At 27.6% G+C, this 22,433-nt stretch overlaps 3 protein-coding genes across 3 annotated transcripts; 1 reads left to right on the forward strand and 2 right to left on the reverse strand.

Annotated features, from left to right (window-relative positions):
* Positions 1 to 1,557: 1,557 nt before the first annotated feature.
* Positions 1,558 to 2,359, forward strand: LOC124936212. The gene has a single exon (XM_047476694.1). It carries the CDS (start codon positions 1,632 to 1,634, stop codon positions 2,331 to 2,333), a length of 702 nt encoding a protein of 233 aa, XP_047332650.1. The 5' UTR covers positions 1,558 to 1,631; the 3' UTR covers positions 2,334 to 2,359.
* Positions 2,360 to 3,332: 973 nt separating this feature from the next.
* On the reverse strand, positions 3,333 to 5,998 carry LOC124936061. The gene is made up of 6 exons (XM_047476516.1): positions 5,710 to 5,998; positions 4,665 to 5,583; positions 4,480 to 4,538; positions 4,245 to 4,373; positions 3,965 to 4,100; positions 3,333 to 3,867 (listed from the first exon to the last, which is right to left on the reverse strand). The coding sequence occupies exons 2-6, from the start codon at positions 5,367 to 5,369 to the stop codon at positions 3,547 to 3,549; spliced, it is 1,350 nt and encodes a 449-aa protein (XP_047332472.1). The 5' UTR covers positions 5,370 to 5,583; positions 5,710 to 5,998; the 3' UTR covers positions 3,333 to 3,546.
* Positions 5,999 to 13,006: 7,008 nt separating this feature from the next.
* LOC124937074 (DNA-directed RNA polymerase III subunit rpc3-like) lies at positions 13,007 to 18,808 on the reverse strand. Its single transcript, XM_047477586.1, has 14 exons — positions 18,666 to 18,808; positions 18,412 to 18,559; positions 18,151 to 18,269; positions 17,970 to 18,063; positions 17,712 to 17,857; positions 16,927 to 17,079; positions 16,748 to 16,855; positions 16,023 to 16,134; positions 15,120 to 15,263; positions 14,975 to 15,012; positions 14,776 to 14,868; positions 14,125 to 14,208; positions 13,708 to 13,857; positions 13,007 to 13,491 (listed from the first exon to the last, which is right to left on the reverse strand). The coding sequence occupies exons 1-14, from the start codon at positions 18,732 to 18,734 to the stop codon at positions 13,366 to 13,368; spliced, it is 1,584 nt and encodes a 527-aa protein (XP_047333542.1). The 5' UTR covers positions 18,735 to 18,808; the 3' UTR covers positions 13,007 to 13,365.
* Between the last annotated feature and the right edge of the window lie 3,625 nt (positions 18,809 to 22,433).

The following is a 22,433-nucleotide window of genomic DNA, read 5'->3' on the forward strand; positions in this document are numbered from 1 at the left end:
AACAAATTATACCATTTTACAACTTTAGTTAATTATAATACAAAATTATTATATTTATGTAACTTAATTTAAAATATATTTAGTGAAACAAAAAATAAAAACAAATTTATGTTTTTTCTGTTGATAGCACTCCAAACCTTATATTTGTTGTTGCGTGGACGAACCAATCTTCACAATCCAAGGATAAATAATTGGTGGTGCAGATAAATTTGTGATAATTATAATGATATAATAATTAATCACATAAGGTCAAAATAATAGATACAACCATGACAAAATAAAAATTAATTTCAAATCTCTATTTAAAAGATGAGAGATTTACTTTTCAAATCCTAATTTTTTTGATTTAGTATACTAAATAAAATGATATTTTAAGCCATTAGTGTTTAAGATGAGGTTTATGAGCCACTAAATCAATTTAAATGGTTTTATTTTTTGTTTTGAAATTTATTCCTTATTTTTGCTTATAATTTGACAACCACTCATCTTTTGCCAAACACGTGACTGGAGATCTCACCACAAGCACCTCTAGGCCTCTCTAGATTGCCAATTAGTGCTGGTTTGATCCGAAACTTTTTTTTAATAAAACAAAAAGTTATTTGATAAAAAATGGTTATTTAAATTAAATAACCATTATATTCTAATAATTTAATATTTGATCCTATTATAAAATATAAAGTGCAAAAATAATGCAGTGTTTTTTTTCTTACAATTAGGAAATGCAATGTGAGGAAGAATAGAAGTTATATATCATTCTTTTTTTCGTTTTATTTTGAATTTTATTTTTTATTATTATTCTAGTCTAGTGTAGTTTTGAAATTATCTTCAATACTATTTATATTATATTCTCTAAATAATATTTTTTTATAAAAAAAATAATTTTATATAATATATATTATAATATATTAAATATTTATATTAGTATTAAAAATAAAATTAAACTTTTTTTCTCTTTAAAATTTTAAAATAATTCAAATAAAATTAATTTTCTAATCAATCACATCACTCATACATTAACCAAAATATTAAAATATCATTTATTTTAAATTAGTATTTTTTATTTTATTTATATATTAATATTTTTTAAGTTTTTTTACTAAAAATAATTATTATATTTTCAAAATTATCGACCATCATAATTTTATTTTATTTTATAAGTTTTTTAAAAAATTCACTCTAAATAAGTCTTAAAATTATTATAAATATATATATATTATATTTAATTGTATTCTAGATGAAATTATAGTAAAATTATGATGAAAACATAAATATTATTCATGTTGTCAAATCATAACAAAAATAGCAATTGTATCTTCAAGCTTTTTTATGTTTTTTTTTTATTTAGGTTTTGGGTACAAAATTTGTTTGACTTAATTTTTTTTTTTTAACTAATAACTATTATCCCTTCTAAATAAATGACTGATAAAATATTAAATAAAAGTTATTTTAATTCTTTGGTTGATAAAATAAATATTGAATAAATTAATAAAAATATTGAATTTGAGATAAAAACAAATAAAATAAACCAATATCAAACCAACTCTAGTTACAAATTCACAAATAACCCCAAATTCCTCTCTCTCTCCTGATCTTGATCATCAACTTGTTAATCTAAACATCCCCAGAAAATAATGTCAAGCAGTGATGATGATTCAATAAACGAAATAGACTCCCCACCAGCAAACCCTCCCACCGGCGCCGGCGCCGGCGGCAGCTTCATCACGTTCCCAAACCTAAACTGTCTTGCCATCATAATCATCCTCACCTCCACTGGCATGGTGAACCTTAAAGACCTATCCTTCGCCGTCTTCTCGCTAATCTATCTCTATTTCCTTTCAAAAGTCGCCTTCCCAACACTCTCCTCAGATCCAAATCACTCTCCACCTCCCGTCTTCGGCGAGACCAACAAAATCCTCGGACTCTATGTCCTCGCCGGCGCAATCATCGGACTTTTCATTCCCATGGCGTACATCTTCGAAGGAATTATCAAAGGAGATAAAGATGGAATCAAGGCTGCATGTCCACATCTTTTTCTGTTATCTTGTCAGGTTTTGATGGAAGGGTTGACGTTTTATGGTGGGTTTTCACTCCCGATTAGGGTTTTTGTCCCGGTTTTCTATAATTCGAGGAGGGTAATGGTGATTGTGGATTGGATTAGAGAGGAGATGTGGAAGATGGATCATGGGGATGGAGGTGGTAGTAGAGTTTATGTGGGTGTTGGAATTGGGATTCTTAATATGGGATTTTGGTCCTTTAATTTGTTTGGATTCTTGTTGCCTGTTTATCTTCCAATGGCATTCAAGAAGTATTATTTGGTTAACAAAGATTTGTAGTCATTAAGAAGTTTTCATCAATTGAATTGAATATTGAATGATCTCAATCGCATATGTATTCATAATTTTCATTTTGTTGCAAACTTTTAAGATTAGATTAAATAAGAATTTATTTTAAAAATATTATTAATTATATATCATTATTATTGTTCAAAATTATTATTTGAGATTCTAACTTGTTGGATGGTTAGGCTGAAAATATCATAATTTTAATTAACTTTCTACCAGATTATTAATTAATATAAAAAAATTAATTAGTTTATCACATTCCAAAATCACATAATAGCAATTCTCTGTCTTTTTCATTTTATCAAACTATTTTCACACATTTTTTAAAGATATTTAAACCACAAATATGAAAAAATAAATATTTATTTTAAAATACAAATAACATCTAAATTAGTAAATAAATAACTAATTTATTAGAACTAGCATGTATCTCGTGTATTTGCACGAGTAATAATATAAAAAACCGTGAAAAAAATATTACGGTAAAACTTTTATGGACGGGTCAACCCACAATCTGAACCAAGTATTTATTTACTCTCACATATATCCAAATTAACCACAGCTCTCGACCAGGTAATCCGAACACTTTAAAAATTAAGCATTATTATTATATATATATATATATATATATATTTTCTCTTATTAGATCACATACTTCTTAGGACTTTTGACAAATTAGAAGATATAAATCTTGAAAAAATATTCATTTAGAAAAAAATAAATTCATAATGTTTGTAAATGAAAAAATTAGTTAGAAAACTAAAATTGATACATTAAATAAAAAATTGTAACAAATGAAAACCATGATTTTGTTTGATTTATATTAATTTAATGATTTTGTTTGATTTATATTAATTTAATTGAAGAGCTGACTTATAAAAGAATGAAATCCAAATAGTAACTGGGCCTTATTATTATATCATTTATATATATAATTTAATATAAAATAATTAAAAAAATTAAAAAATAATAATAAAGAAATAATCTTATATCAAACGTGACATAATTATTATGCAAGCACCTGAATACCTGATTGTGTTCTACTCAATCTCACCTCAACTAAAAAGTATTTTTGTATAAACACAAACTTTTCTACAACCAGAAACTACACTCAAAGAATCGAAATGAAATAGGTCCTTCCATAGGCAATAAGAAATAAACAGATTACTACTACTAAGAACAGATGAATAACTTAATAGAATTACTAATCTGATGATTTCTTGAGGACCATATGACCCGATTCGCTTCTCTCAAACAGGCGCTCAATAAGCTCATCCCAGGTCTCCCTGTTTGAGTATTTCTTTGAAGATCCCATAGAACTGGAACCGTCAGATTGTTCCTCTTCCCCCTCTCGATCATCAAACGTTCCATAATTAGATGGTGAGAAAGCGTGAGCGACGTGTAGTGTTACTGCCCTCTGTAATGCGGCCTTGTATTCTTTGTTGTGCTCTTTTGCTAATGTCTCTTGCCTCTCCATCTTCTGTTTTTGAGGAATCTCTTTAGAATGGTCCTTTTCCATCATTAACTGTTTTCCATTAACATATAAAAACATGAGATTTCAACATTTGATTCTTAACGCTTGAGCTACACTAGTGTGTGTTCTAATGGTATTGTGAACTCACATCGAAAGCCCTTTGAGCTTCTTTCTCTATCCAAATGATGGCATGATCAGATGTCGCATTACAAGAGAGAACCACATGCTCGAACCTTCCATCTACAGGTACGGCTGTCCTCACCACTGGTGGAAACCGCCCACATCTGAGAAATGAAACATAATTCAAATGGAATTGAATTGAATGTATATATGATTATGACAGAATTGGATTTGGGGGATCAATTCTAAACCTTTCTTTATATTGGAATGATAATTATAGCTCTAATCTAAATGTGTTGTTTACTCACTTGAAAGGCTTTCTCTCAACTATGTGATAGCAACGGCCAGGAGCATAAAGCCTCCTCGGATCTTTCAGCATCTTCTCTTCGGGAATGCAAGTGTCTCTCATGCATCTTAGGCAAAGTATGCATGGCAAACTATAGAAAGGGAAGCAATAAATCATGAGTCAGTCAAAACCAATGTTACTATTCATCTTAAAACTGAAATATCAATAAAATTGTTGAAAGTGGAGTAATGCTTTACCAGAAAACTGATTTAAATATGTCCTCTAAAGGTGTAGCTGTCCTGGGCAAGAAATCATCCTGTTTTATAATACACAGGCAAGACATAAATAAGGTGATCCATATCATATTAGTACTCATCGAGCATATTCAGATCAATTTTCAACACAATTCATGTGAAATCATCACAAGTTTTAAAGAACTTGCCTGAAGCACAACAGAATTAATTACATCAGCATATCTCACAGCCAGATTCAGCGACATACATCGTGTGGGCGCGATAGCATAACATCTAACCCTCTTCCTATCAACATTCCCTATCCTTTCACGGTTCTGCACCACAACAACTGTCAACAAAGCAGCCACACCCGACCCAAGTGAGTGACCCGTAAAAGTTAATGTATAATTAGGATACTTCCTAACTAACTCCTTCAATATATCGCATTCAGCATCCAAAACACAAGCAGCTGCTTTCAATAGCCCATTGTGCACATACCCTCCATCAAACTTCCTCTTCCCCAATTTATTATCAAGTAAAACTGCATAGTCACTCTCTTTCGCCAAATTAAGGCCTCTAATGGCAAGAACTATATCTGCATGATCATGATCGAGGTAGAGTATGTATGGAGGCGCTCGTCCATGACTATCTTCGTAATTCTTTTTCAATATCAAATAATCAGGGTTTATACCATAACCTCCCGTTGGTTCCCATTGGGGATGTCTAAGATCATCTTCATATACAGCTAGTATATATCGACATAAACGTGGAACTGGCTCAAATTCCTCAGATGTCGCTAAACCCCATGTTTCACTGTCATGGCCGGCTGTGTGAAGACATCTTTTCCATGCCCATCGAGCACATGCTAAACAATAAACACACTCAAGGAGAGGAAAACCACAGACAATTGACATTTTAAGCCCTAAAATCTCACCATGCCTGACCAGTAATTCCAATAACCATAGAGAATTTCACGAATTGGTAATCCTAATTCGTCAAAACTCAAATTTCCTATCAAATCTAGGAAAAAGGAGGATTCTTTTATCATCCAGAGAAGTGTAAATATTCAAAATTCCGAATCTTCAAGAGAAATTTGCAAGAATCGTATTGTGTACGAGATTTAGTGACCTAGAAAACGCAAAATCGAATAAAAATTTAACTAAATAATCGGAATACATCGAGCAATGAAGAACTGAATAAGTTACTCATTGACATTCAGAACAAGCAAAACAAGTCATCTAATTCAATATATACCTGGGAAATGTAAAAGAAACCGCGGCAATGGATGATTCAAGCAGTAAGAATCCAAAACCAAATGAATCTTCAAGCAATCGGGAGCATCTGTGTGCTGGATGAGAAAGAGAAAGATGGGTATGCCGCGAATAAATATGGTGAGAAGATAGTAGTGAAGAGACGAAGTATGAATCGAATTGGAGACGATACATCTGCTAGTCAACTGAACCCAAACTGGCGTAGCCGTAGAGAAACCCCGAATTCAGAAGAGAGAGAAAGAGAGAGAGATGTGGGGGCGTTAACCGCAATCGAATCTGACGGGAAGATCGGCATTGTGATTGGCGGTTCAATAGTGGACGTTAACAAACGTTAGATAGAGAATTATTCACCTAAGATTCGCATACTAAGAGCTGTCTTTCCAACTAATTAATTCATTTCAAAAACTTAAAACCTTTTTCAACCAACATAATCATTTTTATTTTAATGTATTAACAATTTGGAACCGCCTAGTGGTTATAGAATCGAATTTTGGGACGGTTTGACTAAATGGCCTTAAAATTGGTCTTATTTGATTTTTTGACCGGTGCATAAAATTAAATGTGTTGGTGACACTTTTATATCTTTTTGACGAAATTGTCCCTGTCGCAAGACGCAACCGGATGTCATGTGAAAAGTCGACAATGCCTTGTGAAAAGTTTATAATCGCGGGCATTCGCGAGACGCAATTTTTTTTTAAAAATTTTTTTAAAAAAAAATTGCGTCTCGAGAATGCTGGTTGCGAGACGCAACCAGATTTGTGTCTCGCGATTATAGACTTTTCGCAACGGGGACATTTTCGTCCAAAAAAAAGTGTCACCAGCGCATTTAATTTTATACGCTGGTCAAAAAATCAAATAAATGCATCTTTAGGGTCATTCAGTCAAATTTTCCGGAGATATTATTTGTATTCATGGTCCTTAATCGTCCCGATTTTACCCCGAACACTAAAAACACACTAAAATATATAATAGCGTCAATATATTTATTTATTTATTATATTTTATAATAAAAAAATAAGTTTATTTCGTCCTAATAATATAAATTTTTAATATATTATAATATATATTATATTAAAAAAAAAAATTATTTATATAATTTGATTATATAAAAAAAATATTTATTTTTGAGAAAATTGTATAAACGAATGTCTAAGGATTCGTCGAAACCAAATAGGAGCGAGGATGGTAATAAAAAAGTTTCGAAATAAAAATGGGCAGGAATGATAAATACAAATATATTGAATTTGTCCCAAGTATATATTAGAATAGTTAAAGATGTTTGGGGTTGGATTATATAGAGATTTTAAGATCTGCCCATTGCAAAAAGTAGGAATATTTGTAGTTAATATTTTCTTTTCTTTTTATTATTCATTCTTCAATCTTAATTTTATAGTGTATTCTTATTCTTCTCTCTTACACCATATTTACAACTTTCCAATTTATTTTAAAAAAAGAATTATTATTCTTTTTCCTTTAGTTTTTTTCTTTCTATTATTCATTCTTCTAGCATGTATTATTATTTTATGCTACACTATATCTTTAATTTCCCATTAATTTGTTTCTTACAAAAAAAAAATTGCATTTCTTTCTATCAGTCTCTTGTATGACCGAACTTTAACAATTCCGAAGCTACGGGAGAGTAGAAACAGACCATTTTAAAGTCACTTTGTCGCAACTCCTATGAATGCATCTCCATCTTCTTTGTCCAACTAGATATATTATTTTTATGACTAATATTGATTTTTGAGTTTCTGATCTTTGTAATTTGTAAGTCATTCTAGGTTGTTGAAGTTGTTTTGATTTTTTTGAACTTTTTCATATTCAATATCATTTTTTATTATATTAAGGATGAACTTGGTTTGAGTGAGCTTTGAGTCAATTGTGCTCAATTCCTATTATGTCTGATCAATACCTTTTGCACCATTTACATACTTATACCTTCTATTAGGATGAATCACTTGTAATTAAACCTACCCGTTTTATAACATTTTATTTTCAAGTCCTTTTATTTCCCATAAAATATTGTTTTCTTTTAAATCTCTTAAAGGTATGTTAAACTCAATAATAAAATCTATGACTATAGACTTAAGAACTAGAGCAGTCCATGTGTTGTCATTACTTTTAATTATTTCAGTTTATTGAGTCTTTATTCATGAATAACGCATTATTAGTTTTTGTGTTTTTACATTATTCTATCCTTTCAAATCATAGTTATTATTAACTATTAACAAAAGCTCATCTTTGCAAAATTGTTAGGCAAAAATAAGAACATGACTTGGGTTATATGAGAAATGGAAATTAAACATTATATACAAATTGTAAATGTAATGCTCCGAACTTGGTAGGTCATCTCTTGTCTCTCAATCTATTAATGTATTGACAATTGTATATTTATTAATAACTTGATATTTCAATATTTTTTTATTTTAATTTATATATTTGTTTGGACAAGCTATTTTGGTGATAACATTTTGCCCAAATAAGTGCTAACTAATCTAGTATATTTTAGTAATTTTGTTTTCTAAAATAAAAATAAGCACTTATTTAATAATAAATTTTGTATATAAAAAAAAATTAATATATAGTCGATTGAATTACTCTTAAGTTTTGTTTCTTAGGGTTTTTTTTCAAATAAAATTGTTATTTAAAATGTTAATGGGTATTAATATGAATTCGGAGACTGTCTCACTCTATGTCTCAGAGAAGAGAGAGAGGAAAGAAAGAAATAAATATTAAAATAAAATATTATATATATAATTTTTTAGGGTTTAGGATTTAGGATTTAGAGTTTATGTCATATATAAAGGTGTAAATTAGTCGAGTCGAGTCGAGCCGAGTACCATACTACTCGAACTCGATCAAGTACCAAAATGTATACTCAAACTCGACTCGATAACAATTCGAGCTACTCGACTCGAACTCGAAAATTAATTTTTTTATTTAAAATTAAATTTTATAACTAAATAATATTTCAAACATAATATAATATATATTTCACAAACTACACATATATAATCACAATATTATTTAAAAATAAAAAATATAAATCTCATCATATAATTTAAAGATAATAATTCAATCACAATAAAAATTACAAATGAAACGTTCATGATAAATATTAAAAGTTTGACAATATGATGCATTAGTCATATAGTGATCTTCAAATTTTACGAGATTCGAAATATGAAACAGTGAATGGCGGGAGATAATGAAAAGATTGTTCCGTTAATATTAGAATGCAAAAAAATAGATATTTCAAGGTTTTTGATAAAGAAATAATATGAAGAATGGAGAAAAGAGAAAAGATAGAGAGGTTTGATTGTTTGAAAATGAAAAGAGAAGAGAGATAAAGAGATTTGACGATTTGAGAATGGAAGAAGAAGAGAAAGATGAGTTTGACTGCTCGGAATGGAAGGAAGAGAAAACAAGAATGGAAGGAGAAAAGAAAGAGATGAGTTTGATTGTTGAAAAATGGAAGGAGGAGAGATAGAGAATTTGAGAATAAAAATCTTAGAAAGCGTAAAAAAATTAATTATTATATATATATATATATATATATATATATATATATATATATATATATATATATATATATATATATATATATATATATATATATATATATGAAAATAGATATGATATGTATAGAAATAGATAATATATATAATAAATTATATATATAATATATTATATGTAATATATAACGAGCTACTCGAACAACAAATGTAAAGCTCGAGCTTGATTTTATAATCGAGTTACTCGAACTCGATTCGAGCTTGGTCAAACCGAGTTCGAGTCGAGCTTAAACTGAACTACTCACGAGCAGCTTGACTCGTTTACACCTCTAGTCATATATATATAATTTTTTATTTGTCTCATTTATCAAAACGATATCGTTTTGATCTCTGGCAGCAAGTGAGACAGTCTCTTAGGACATCAGATCTTCACTCGTATTAATATATAAAGATAAAATAGAAAAATAATAAGTTAAAATAGAAAAATATTTTTTTATTATTTTGATTAATAAATTGAATAATGTAATGAATAAGAAGAAAAGTGAAATAATATTTTTTGATTTTAATTATTAAATAAACAACACATACAGAGTGTATAGTGTATTGTTCACATATTATATGTTTTTGCCAGACCTATTGGTCATGACTTTTTGTTTGAATTAAATATTTAATTATATTAAAAAATGAATATATTTTTATTGAAACCTTAAAGTCTATTTGTTTTCTCCTTATTTTTAAAATTTAACACTTCAAAGTCTAAACAGAAAGATGGAATAAAATAAAGGGTAAATTATTTTGGGGGAGGGCCCTCCAATTAATTCGCTTATTTTTAAGCCTAGATTATTATTTAAAATAAATAATTTCTCAAAATTTCAAAAATAGTCAAAAATAACTCTTATGTCAATTTTTTCAGTTAAACCTAACAAATATAATAAAAGTCATTCTACTCCGGGTATTGCAGAGGCAGTTTGGTCAAGCTCCACAATGCAGAATAACTTTGTACAATTAACAATAAATATATTTAAACTGTTAGATAAAAATGAAATAACAAAATTAATTTGTCCAAAAATTACTACAAAATTGTGTGGTTGATAAAAATGTCCCGGTATGTGACCTCATGGTCATGTATTTGACTCATAGTGACACCTATATATCCGATTCTACTCAAAAGTTATGTATTATAAAATTGGAACAAAATTTTGAAACAATATCAAATATTTCTTATATGAAAATATTACAATAAAAACACTAAGGCCTTGCTCGGTTGTGGATTTTTTTAAAAAATTAAGAGAGAAAAATTGGATGATAGGTGATGATTTTGAGAAAGTAGTGATTATTTTTGGTAAAAAGACTTAAAGGGTATTGATATTTATAAATAAAATAAAAAATAATAATTTAAAATAGAGGGTATTTTTGTATTTTGGTTAATGATATGAGTAATGTGATTGGTGAGAAGTGATTGATTGAAAAATAGATTTTAGGTGAGTTTTTTAAATAACCCAAAGGCCTTGTTCGGTTATGGGTTTTTTAAAAAACCAAGAGAGAAAAAAAATGGATGATGGGTGATGATTTTGAGGAGATAATGATTAATTTTGGTAAAAAGACTTAAAGAATATTGATATATATATAAATAAAATATAAAATAATAATTTAAAGTAGAGGGTATTTTAGTATTTTGGTTAATGAAACGAGTGATGTGATTGGTTAGAAGTAATTAATTGAAAAATTGATTTGATAAAGATTAAAATAAAAAGTTGTAAAGAACAATGCCAAAGAGAACCAGACCTAAATTAATATTAGCTCCGTGCAATTATTAAACAAGTTCATTGACTTTTATTCACATGAAAATAGGTAGTCATAACTCACAAAAACATAAACCAATAAAAATTGGTATAATTTGGTTAGTTGGATTGGGAGTTGAAATTTAGTTATATTAAGGAAATACAGTTCTAAATATATATTTTAAGAACAATATATTATTATTACTTTTTTACTAAACATTTTTTTTCTTTATTTATTTATTGACTTGAAATAATTCTTATTTTTTGTGTGTGTGTGTGTGGAACCAATAATAATAATAATGAGAAAGGTCAGACAACATATGGGGGCAGTCATTAATGTTATATCAAGACAACCAAAATTGAACCAACATGGTCGGTATGGAACCGTGAGAGAGTGAAAATGTTAGGTTTTTCTTTTCTTAAAATTATATTACAAAGCACACACTAAAAATATTGATAAAATTGACCCATCGAAAGAATCTAAACATTATAAACTTAATCATTATTATAAGTCTTTAGTTGCATTAATCATTTTTCCCGATTCGATTTTATCGCAATATTTTCTACAAATAGTGATCGATTCACTTTATTTCTCCTTTATTTTCGGTGTCATAAGATAAGATTCACAGATGCAATGCTATATTTCGATTCATTTTTTATTATGAGAAGTTCAGTCACGAACTTTTCTACTTATGGTTATTTGATGAAAATCAAATATTAACCCAATACAAAACATAAATGATGTGGTTAATAGCCAGAGTTAGCTGTTAACTCATAAAATATGATAAAAGTAAAATAAAAATAAAGAACTATGAAAATAAAGATTAACAAGGCATGTCCAACATAAATATGACTTTAAAAAAATCAAAGCAACTCATTTATAATGTTGTATAAGAGTGTTATTATTTTGCTATTGAACTTTTATACCATACATATATGACACCGCTATCAAAAATAATTAAATTACAAATTTGTGTCAATTACTTTTCTTTTAACTTTTATTTTGCGATTTTGATAAAATTGAGTAACAAATTATTTAAATATAAATAAACAATAGTATTTTTTTATTAAATTTAAGAAGTAAACACGGTTTTAAAATCATGACCTTCTATTCCAACTTAAAATGTTTTAAACGAAAATTGAACCTCTTCATTTTTGTTACTTAAGTTATATAAATGAGTTTTATAGACAATACAATTTAATCATTTGTAATCTTAGAGTTACTTAAAAAAAATTATTTATTATATATTATTATTATTATCATTATTTATTTATATATATATAATAAACATAAAATTATTTAAAAGATAATAATAAATAATATGTAAAAGAGGTAGTAATTATAATAGTTTATTTATTTGAATAAGCTGTAATTTTTATAATTTATAAAAATATAAATTTACTTAATTTTCATAAACTAATATAAAATCAAAATAATTTATAAACTAATAAAACCAAATCCTAAGTTAATAAATTTAAAATCATAAAAATTTAACTAATATAAAAGTTTTACTAACCATAATCTACTTTAAAAATGAAATGGTAAGTTTCAAATCAAAATTTAAACTGAAATATCACTTCAGTCAAAAGAATCATCCTATTCAGAAAACAACCATTCAAAATCTCACATAATAGAGAAGCAACCATTCAAAATGCTCAACATAATTTAGACATTAACTTTTTTTTTTTCTTACAAACCACATAAACCATGAAAACATATTCCTATTCAGAATGATTCTTATCCTTAAAAACATATTCCAATTCAAGACTAATCTTAATAGTAAAATTATTATAAGTAATAGATTTGAAGTTTGCTTCAGTCATCATACAAAGCCTAATTTTAGATTCATGAACTTATCAATGAGATCCAATCTGATTTTCTTTCTTTTTTCTTTTGGCCAACTGACCTGATTGAGAGTTAGCAACAACAAAACTTATATATATATATAAAAAAGAAGAAAAACTGAAACAGACAAGCTTCATTTACAAGAAAGTAAATGTCAACATAAACAAAATTCAAGCCCATCTCCCATGCCCCCACCATCTTGTCTCCAATAAAATCCAAAAAGCAAAAGTGTGATCAAAACTCATAACATTTAGGCACATCACATCCACACAAATCATTAGTTATATAAGATATTTTTATATGAATGATCACCATCAGTCAAGGTAGTAGTGACCATAGGCCTGTCTATCAATCTAACATTAGCCAAATTAACAGTGTAATGTCTGTTGGAAGTTCATCTCATGAAACTAACTATACATTGAATAAAGTTAATACTCTCAAGTGTTTCTATCCTTAATAGACTTCAAAAATAGACCCAGGATGGCCAAATTAGGCATCTAGAAGTCGTGGAAAAGCATGGTTGCGTCGACAAGCTTCATTAGGGAGGATTCGAGAACATTTCTTACTTTCTTCAGCCGCTCAACTCTTTTCTCGAATTTAATTCCTTTGGGCGCTAGAATAATCTGAAAAATAAAACATCCAATCCAATGCAGACTAATATTAGAGTTTCATTTAGTATAAAGAAACTATATATCAAAATCAAAACTTTAATCATTACTCAAAGTCAAAAGAAAAATTCACTGTAAATTTAAGATTTTCAATAAAAAAAATGCAGTTTTCAAATAGACTCGTGGACGCAACAAATTATGTTAGGAAAAGGATCAAAACGATTTACTAACCTCTTTCTCTTGCTCTATTTCATGCACAAGTCGTAGTCTTAAATTTAAGGCAGCATGGTACATCTCATCCAAAACATGGTTCCATAGGAGACCTTTATTCACTTTCCATACCATGTACGTAGTTTCTCTCCCTGAATTTGCAGTTAGTGTCTGCAGAAAGCGTATAATAACCTTGAATATTTATACTAGGGGAGAGAAAGAAGAGGCTCTGGCTTTTAGTTGTTGATAAGTATTAGCATGTTTTATGGATCTGATAGTCGGTGATTACTAGAATTTATTAGGCTATAAACACTTTGAAGAAATTTAAACCAAAAAAATTAGTCAAGATCCCAGCTGATGTTTTGGCAGTTGTAGACTATCTTAGATGTTTGGAAGATCATTACATAATCAAAATATTAGAAAACCAAAACCAATCACCTCCATTTGCAAGTAATCGTCTTTCCAGAGAGTGAGTAAGATCTTGGCTGTCTCAGACTTGTCAACAAATGTAGAGTCAGCAATCTACAATATCCAAAAGAAGACAAAATTAGCTTCTTCAGGGATTGTTGGAGCTTGTTTGATGTGGAATAATATGGAAATAATCCTTTTTTTTGGAAAAAACTTGTTTGATGTAAAAGTGATTTAATTGGATTATTTAGATAAAATGACCAAAATATTCAATATTTTAAAATGTTACAAAAATAAATGCTAATTTGGTATTTTGATTTGAATGATGGGATTGAAAGAAGTGAAAGTTGATAAGATGCTGATTTATATGAAATAATCCCACATAATCCACATCAAACATGCTCTTGAACATGTATAGATCTGTTTGGTTTTCACTATCTTTCTCTATAGATCTGGTTGACAATTTGGTTTTTGATTGTTTTTCTCTTATATATAACAATCACATTTTAGCCACAAACTTCCACAAAAATATATTAAATTCTCTAGGTTATATCACATTAATTTTTCACACCACATTTTTTAAAACAATAAAAAAATCAAGTTAATACAACCAAACATATTTTGTCACAAACAGCTAGCTTTTACCAATGTCAATTATCATTGTTAGAGACAACTTTTTACCTTCTCAGTTTCCATTGGACGGCTAGCCTTTGACAACAACCTGAACATCCTATAAGCCTCCCTTCCATATCTTTTCAATACAATTGATTCCACCTATAAGCATAGAATGTGGTAATTCTCTATCTTTTTAACTAAGGTTAACAAAACAATGCCTAGAAGAATTCTAAGCACAGGTGGGAAAGCATTATAGAGAACTAACCTCCTCAACTTGTGCCAATTCAATAATCGCACCTAAGTCTACAAAATAAAAGTAAAAGAAAAAAAATCAAATATTCAATCTTCCATTGTATCTTGTGTTGAGGCATATAAACAAGAGTGTAGTAGTGTTCAGAAAAATAAACTACCAATGCTGAATGTCTCATCTAACTCTATCATGGGCACTTGACAACCTAACTGGACTAGAGCAGCCCTGACGCGATCCACGTTCATACTGCGACCTTCTTCCGTTTTAATCACTTCCTCAAGCATAGAGTCCATGGATAGAGGGACTATTCAGAAATCAAAATGATAGCAACAATTAGTGCAAAGTAATAAAGTGGATTGGCATGAAGAATTGAAGTTATCGTTTCTGTTAAACATTACAATTAGCTTCTCAACTCTGGATTCAAATGAAAATAATATTTTCTAAGTCTATAAACGGATATGGTAAATGAGAAAAAAAAAATGATCACATTTACAAAATCTCATAATAGGACTCAATCAAATTATTCAAATCATAAACCAAAATATCAAATTACTTTAATTTCATTTTTTATAACATTTTAAATATATACAAAGGACATCTTAGTCTTCAACTCAAATAACTCCAAATAATCCACATCCTTCATCAAAGGAATTCTTTTACCAAAAAAGGATCAGATTATTTATAAAAAAAACTAAACTTATACTTAGATATGTGATAACAAAGACATTTATATGGGGAGAGTAAACAAGAAAATGCTTATGCTGCACTGAACATGTCAGACCGAGAAGCACATAGACAAAACTTGTTCCATTGATCAATTTAGTCGTGAAGGTCGCAACCGAATGGTGAAAATCCATAAAAAAAACAATTCAGATCAAGTTATGACATAATTTGTCATAAGTTCTCCGATTGCATTTCATCTAAAAGAAACGTCAAATATTATGTAACCATGTTCAAAATGTTTTATTAAAAGATTGAAACCTCATAATCAAGGTAAAATTAGGATATAAGATAGCCAAAGATAAGCACTTCATCCAATTAACAAAGCAAAATATTCAATCACCTGAACTCCCCATTTTAACTTTAGTCTCGGCACTTCTAGTTGCTTTCAGAATCGAAGATAGAACAGTGGCAGTTCCTTCATCAAGTCTTCCTTTCACATTTGCAACACAAGCCTGGAGAGAGATATTTATAACATTGTTCACCAATATAAGTTGTTTTTCTATAAACTTACATCTTCCACTACCTATCAGGGAAATATATACTCATCTTGGAAAACATTAAACTTTAAAAGCAAGTAAATCTATTACTACTTATCGAGGTGATCTTCAAATGGAACCAAAGACCCCTTACAAAGATTGTGTCAATTGTTGATTATTCATAAGTTCTATTTCGGAAGATTGTCAACCTTTTAAATAACACTGTTGAGACTTTCAAATAAAGGATAAAGACTTTGTGCCAAAATTCCACGTGATCGATCCCAGCTTTGTGAGCCATATGAACATGAGCAAGGAACAATCTCTAATAATATTGTAGCAAGTGTTAGAGATTAGGAAATACTTAAGGTGAGATTTTGAATTACCATGAACGATCTCTATATAGTACCATGTGACACTTTCTTTCTTTTCACCCAGATGTGGAGGTTTAATTTAGATATTTAACAAAATGGCCATTAGTAAATATCTTATTGTTGATAGCACACAAATAAACATTTATGTGGAAATCCATATTGTGGACATAGAACTGTTGCTTTATTCACACAATATCTATAAGAATTCAGAAAGCCACCTTATGCCTAAGTCGTCTTACAAATTCTTCAAAATTAACACGCCAAAGAACTTTCTTCTCCTTTTGAGCTTGAGTAGTCATGTCCAATTCTTGATCATTCTGCCTACCCTAAAAAAAAGGCAAACAATACGAATTATTGGATGCATATATGCACTAAACCAACAAAATTTCACACCAACCTCATCTCCATCCATCAAATTGTTTTCCTTTCTTTCACCATCTACCATGCAATTGTCATCATTGACAAATGATTCAAGTAAAAATCTAAGTGACTCCATAGGAGCTGCTGCTGCTAGAACACGTTGTTCAAGTGTCTCTGGCTCTTGGAATACCTGCAGCAATAACACAAATGCTAACAAAATTACTGTTGAAGTTAGGACATATCAAAATGATGAATACGCAGAAAAAAATAAATGGGGATACATGAGTAAGTTGTTACATCAGCCACTCATCTATAGAACCAACACTTGCTAATAATTTTTTCCATTGCTAATTTTTACACAACTCGGGTCTTGTTTGATCTAGGGTTATTTGAATAACCAAGTGGTTATTTCCAAATAACCCTGTTTGATGTAAGCTATTGTAAATCAGGTTATTTGGGTAAATAGACAATAGGGTATAAATACATAGTGAAAAATTAGGTTTTTATTAAAAGAAGACAGGGTATTTTAGTTAATAATTTGAATGATGTGATTGATTAGTACACAATGTTGATTGGATGGTGAGTTATTTGAAGTTAATCTCAATCCACATCAACATGGCCTTGGTAACAAATTTATAAGTACGTCAATAAACTTTAGCACTTCTGGTCAAACAATTTCAATGTAGAAGAAACTCTCGGGACAGTGCTTGAGAATTGTTCTATATATACCAAAACTGAATACCTCCCATAACAAAGATTTATTAAAATAAATCTCAGATTTGGTTACATTAAACATTTTTAGAGTTATGGAAGAGAGCATACACTGGAAGCCTTAGCAACACGTCGTTTCTTCGTGGCAGCAACTTCTTCTTCAGATGGAGGCGCAAGAAATGGTTCTGGCTTTGGGCACCGTTCCACATATCTGGCACCCACAAGTCTTCTGAAGTTATTTTTTATGGTGTCCTGAGCTGTAGGTTTCAAGGTATCATGTGGATGAAACTTTTTACAGAAAAAATAAAGATAAGGTAGAAGTAATAATGTTCAGTTCGAAAACAATAAGATTATAAGAGACTAACTTGCCTTCACTTTGATTTGATGTATCCATATATCTATCCAAAATTTGATCCTCTGACAATCTACCATGTTGAAGCAAACCTTCTAAAATATCACTACACTATTAAGAGAAAAGCAACATTCATAAATATCCTCTACCAATCTTGATAATGTATGTACAAGGAAAAGAAAAACAAGTGCAACTCACTTCTTTACCCAGATCATCAGATACAATTGCCAAAAACTTTGGGAATCTTAAATGGTGGATTATATTGTCAAACAATGCCATGTATTGTGTTAATATCCTTGGTGCTTCTCCAAACCCCCCTGCATAACAAATGATATAAAATGAAAATGAACAGCATAATAGTTTAGCAAAACAGGATATTTTATTTCTGTACAGCAATACAATTTCCAAAAACATTACTTCAGACCTATAAGGGTTACATGTAAACTCAAAACATAATACCTTCTAGTTGAATAACATAACCCTGAACGCAATTGTGCTGAATTAACACAAGAAGAGAGTTTTTCACTTGCAATTTGTTGAGCTTAGTAGATCGCAGTATGTTTGCAAAAGTTAAACTTCCACTTCGGAGAAGGCACTCGCAAACTTTCTGCACACAAGTAAAAAGATATACATTTTCAATCAAATTATAAGATGAAAGCTTCTATAACTGGGTTCTTGATGAATAGGGTTTGAAGAAGAAAGAGAAATCTTACAGCTACGAGATCGCCGAAGTAAGTGGAGATGAGATAAACTGCGAGCTTATTTCCATACGGCGTTACCATGGCGAGCGAGCGAACGGGAATCAGAGATGAAGGTCGGCGGCACCTACGGGCCACAGCTAGCGAGTAATGGTGAATTTCTTAGGCTCAATTAACTCATAACAAGTCCTAGCCATTGGATAATTTTATTATTGTATTTTTTTTTTTTTCAAATATTAAATTATTTTTCCTTTCTTATCTCTCTATTTATTTTTATATTTTTTATTTCTCCATTTATGAAAAAAATTTCAAACTTAAAATAAATTAATTTAAAATTTTTATTTTTATCTTTTATATTCAAAATAACATTGTTATTTTAAAAAAATATTACAAGCTTAATTTATAATTTTAGAAATGTACTATATTCTCTCGCTATACCATTTTTTCATCCTAAAATTTATATATATTAATTTCATTCCTAAAATATATATTTCTCTTTCTTAATTATTATTATTATTATTTTTTTTTATTTTCTCTCTCATCATATATATATATATATAATTTTTTATTCTCCTAATTTTTTTAACTTAAATTTTCTCAAATTAAATATATATATATATGGGATAAATAATTCAACTCATTCACATTCAGATCATGAATATTTGAAATCCATACAAGGAGACATTGCTTTTGCTATTATATTTATGAATAATTTTATATAAATATTATTTTCATATCATATCACAAATAATTTTTATATTATTTTTTATAAAATAAAAATTATATATCATTTTATAAGTTATTTAAAAAATAAATATTTCAAAACCAATCCTTTTTATAATATTTTGATAAAATAAAAGTTATATAAAAAAATTTAATTTATTTAAAAAATAAATATACATTGTTTTTATATATATATATATAATAAAGTGCTAAAAGTTATGGCCTAATCATTTCTTTCTAATAAAATTTATATATTAATTTCTCTTTCTTCATATATATATATATATTATTTATTAAAATAGAAGAGAAAGTAAGTTGAACTTGACCTGTCATACGGGTAGGAAAAAGAAAATTTTAGGTTAAAGAAAAAAAAAATTAAAAATGTCTCAAATTGTTCTTTCCGGTCCATAAATGTAAGTGGATGTGAGGCAACCTTTATTACTTTTCCCTTTTGGCTGAGTTTATCGTTATGAATATATTTTATATATAATTTTTTATCAATATTAAAATTTTGTATCCTAAATTTTCTCCAATTATATATATATATATATATATATATATATATATATTATATTTTATGATTAATTTTATATAAGTTTTTAATCATATGTATCATAAATAATTTTTATATTATTTTTGGATTAAATAAAAGTTATATATAATTATTTAAGTTATTTAAAAAAATAAATATTTTAAAAATCAATCATTTTTATATTTTATTTTAATAAAATAAAAGTTATATATAACTTTTTTATTTATTTAAAAAATAATTAATATATATATAAATATATATATATATATATATATATATATATATAAACACTTAATAAATGAATTTGGAGTTTCAATTCACATCATCACTATATGATTTCTCTCTTTTCATAACTTCTCTCACAATTAATTCTCCTAAAATAAAATCGGATTTTACTCTCCTCTCTTAATTAATTTCTTTAATTTATTATATATATATATATATATATATATATATATATATATATATATATTATTTGATACGGATAAGGACAAGGTAAGTATATTTCTATCAAAAAAATTTATATATTTATTTAATTTATTTGATTTAATTATTTTATAATTTATATAAATATATTATATATATAATCTATCTAAAATTAATTTAGTAATATATTTAAATATAATATATAACTAAATATTAATATTATTATTTTTTTAATTCACAATATATTTAAAAATAATATATATATATATATATATAAATATATATATATAATATTAATTTTTTTACCTAATTAATTTATTTTTATTTTTTCTCAGCTAATAAGGTTTCGTATAATTATATTTTTTTTTATATAATTTATTTAAAAATTAATTTAACAATATAGTTAAATATAATATATATAACTAAAATATTAATTTTTATTTTCTATTTTTTTAATTCGACAATATATTCAAATATAATATATATAATTCAAATATTAATTTATCTTTACTAATTAATTTTTATTTAAATTTTTTCTCTCAGCATAAACATATATATATTATATAATTTTTTATCTACCAATTAATTTTTTTTATCACATTATAAATATTTGAGAAAAGTTAGATTAAAAACTTAATTATTTTTATTATATATAACTAGCATTTAGCCCGTGCATTTGCACGAGTAATAATATAAAAAACCGTGAAAAAAATTACGGATAACATTTTTAATTTTATTTTTAACCGTTTTAAGTTTATGGGTGGGTCAACTCACAATCCGACCCAAATATTCATTTACTCAACATCATTATATATTAGTTAGTTAAAAAGTTGAACTTATATTAATATTAAAACGTCCCGCGTTTATCAAAATTTGGTGTTAAATTTAAAATATAAAGTCTTAGTAACCTAGTTGGTTAAAGAGTTGTACTTGTTTTGTTAGGTTGCAAGTTCGAAACATAACTTTAGCATTTTTAATTTTATTTTTAACCGTTTTAAATTTAAAGGCGGGTCAACCCACAATCCGACCCAAGTATCCAAATTAATCACAGCTCTCGACCTGCCAATCCGGACACTTTAAAAATTAAGCATCATTATATATATATATATATATATATTAGTTTTATAAAAAGTTGAACTTATATTAATATTAAAACGTTCCGCGTTTATCAAATTTGGTGTTGAATTTAAAATATAAAGTCTTTGTAGCCTAGTTGGTTAAAAAGTTGTACTTATTTTGTTAAGTTGCAAGTTCGAAACATACCTTTAGCATTTTTAACCGTTTTATATTTAAAAACCGGTCAACCCACAATCCAACCCAAGTATCCAAATTAACCACAGTTCTCGACCCGGTAATCCGGACACTTTAAAAATTAAGCATCATTATATATAACTAGCATTTAGCCCGTGCATTTGCACGATTAATAATATAAAAAACCGTGAAAAAAAATTACGGATAACATTTTTAATTTTATTTTTAACCGTTTTAAGTTTATGGGTGAGTCAACCCACAATCCGACCCAAGTATCCATTTACTCAACATCATTATATATATATATATATATATATATATATATATTAGTTAGTTAAAAAAATTGAATTTATATTAATGTTAAAACGTCCTGCGTTCATCAAATTTGGTGTTAAATTTAAAATATAAAGTCTTAGTATCCTAGTTGGTAAAATGTTGTACTTGTTTTTGTTAAGTTGCAAGTTCGAAACATACCTATAACATTTTTTATTTTATTTTTAACCGTTTTAAATTTAAGGCGGTTCAACCCACAATCCGACCTAAGTATCCAAATTAACCACAACTCTCGACCCGACAATTCGGACACTTTAAAAATTAAGCACCATATTATATATATATATATATATATATATATATATATATTAGAGTTAATTAAAAAAAGAAATTACAAAAGATACAGAAAACATACAATAGGTGAATATGAAAAAAATATATTTATATAAAATTAATTATAAAATAATATATATATATATATATATATATAAATAAATATATATATATATATATATATATAAATATATATATATATAATGATAGAGAAAATAAAAATAAAAATAAAAAATTGAAATTAA

Source organism: Impatiens glandulifera, chromosome 4 (assembly GCF_907164915.1).
Source record: "Impatiens glandulifera chromosome 4, dImpGla2.1, whole genome shotgun sequence".
Taxonomy (NCBI): domain Eukaryota; kingdom Viridiplantae; phylum Streptophyta; class Magnoliopsida; order Ericales; family Balsaminaceae; genus Impatiens; species Impatiens glandulifera.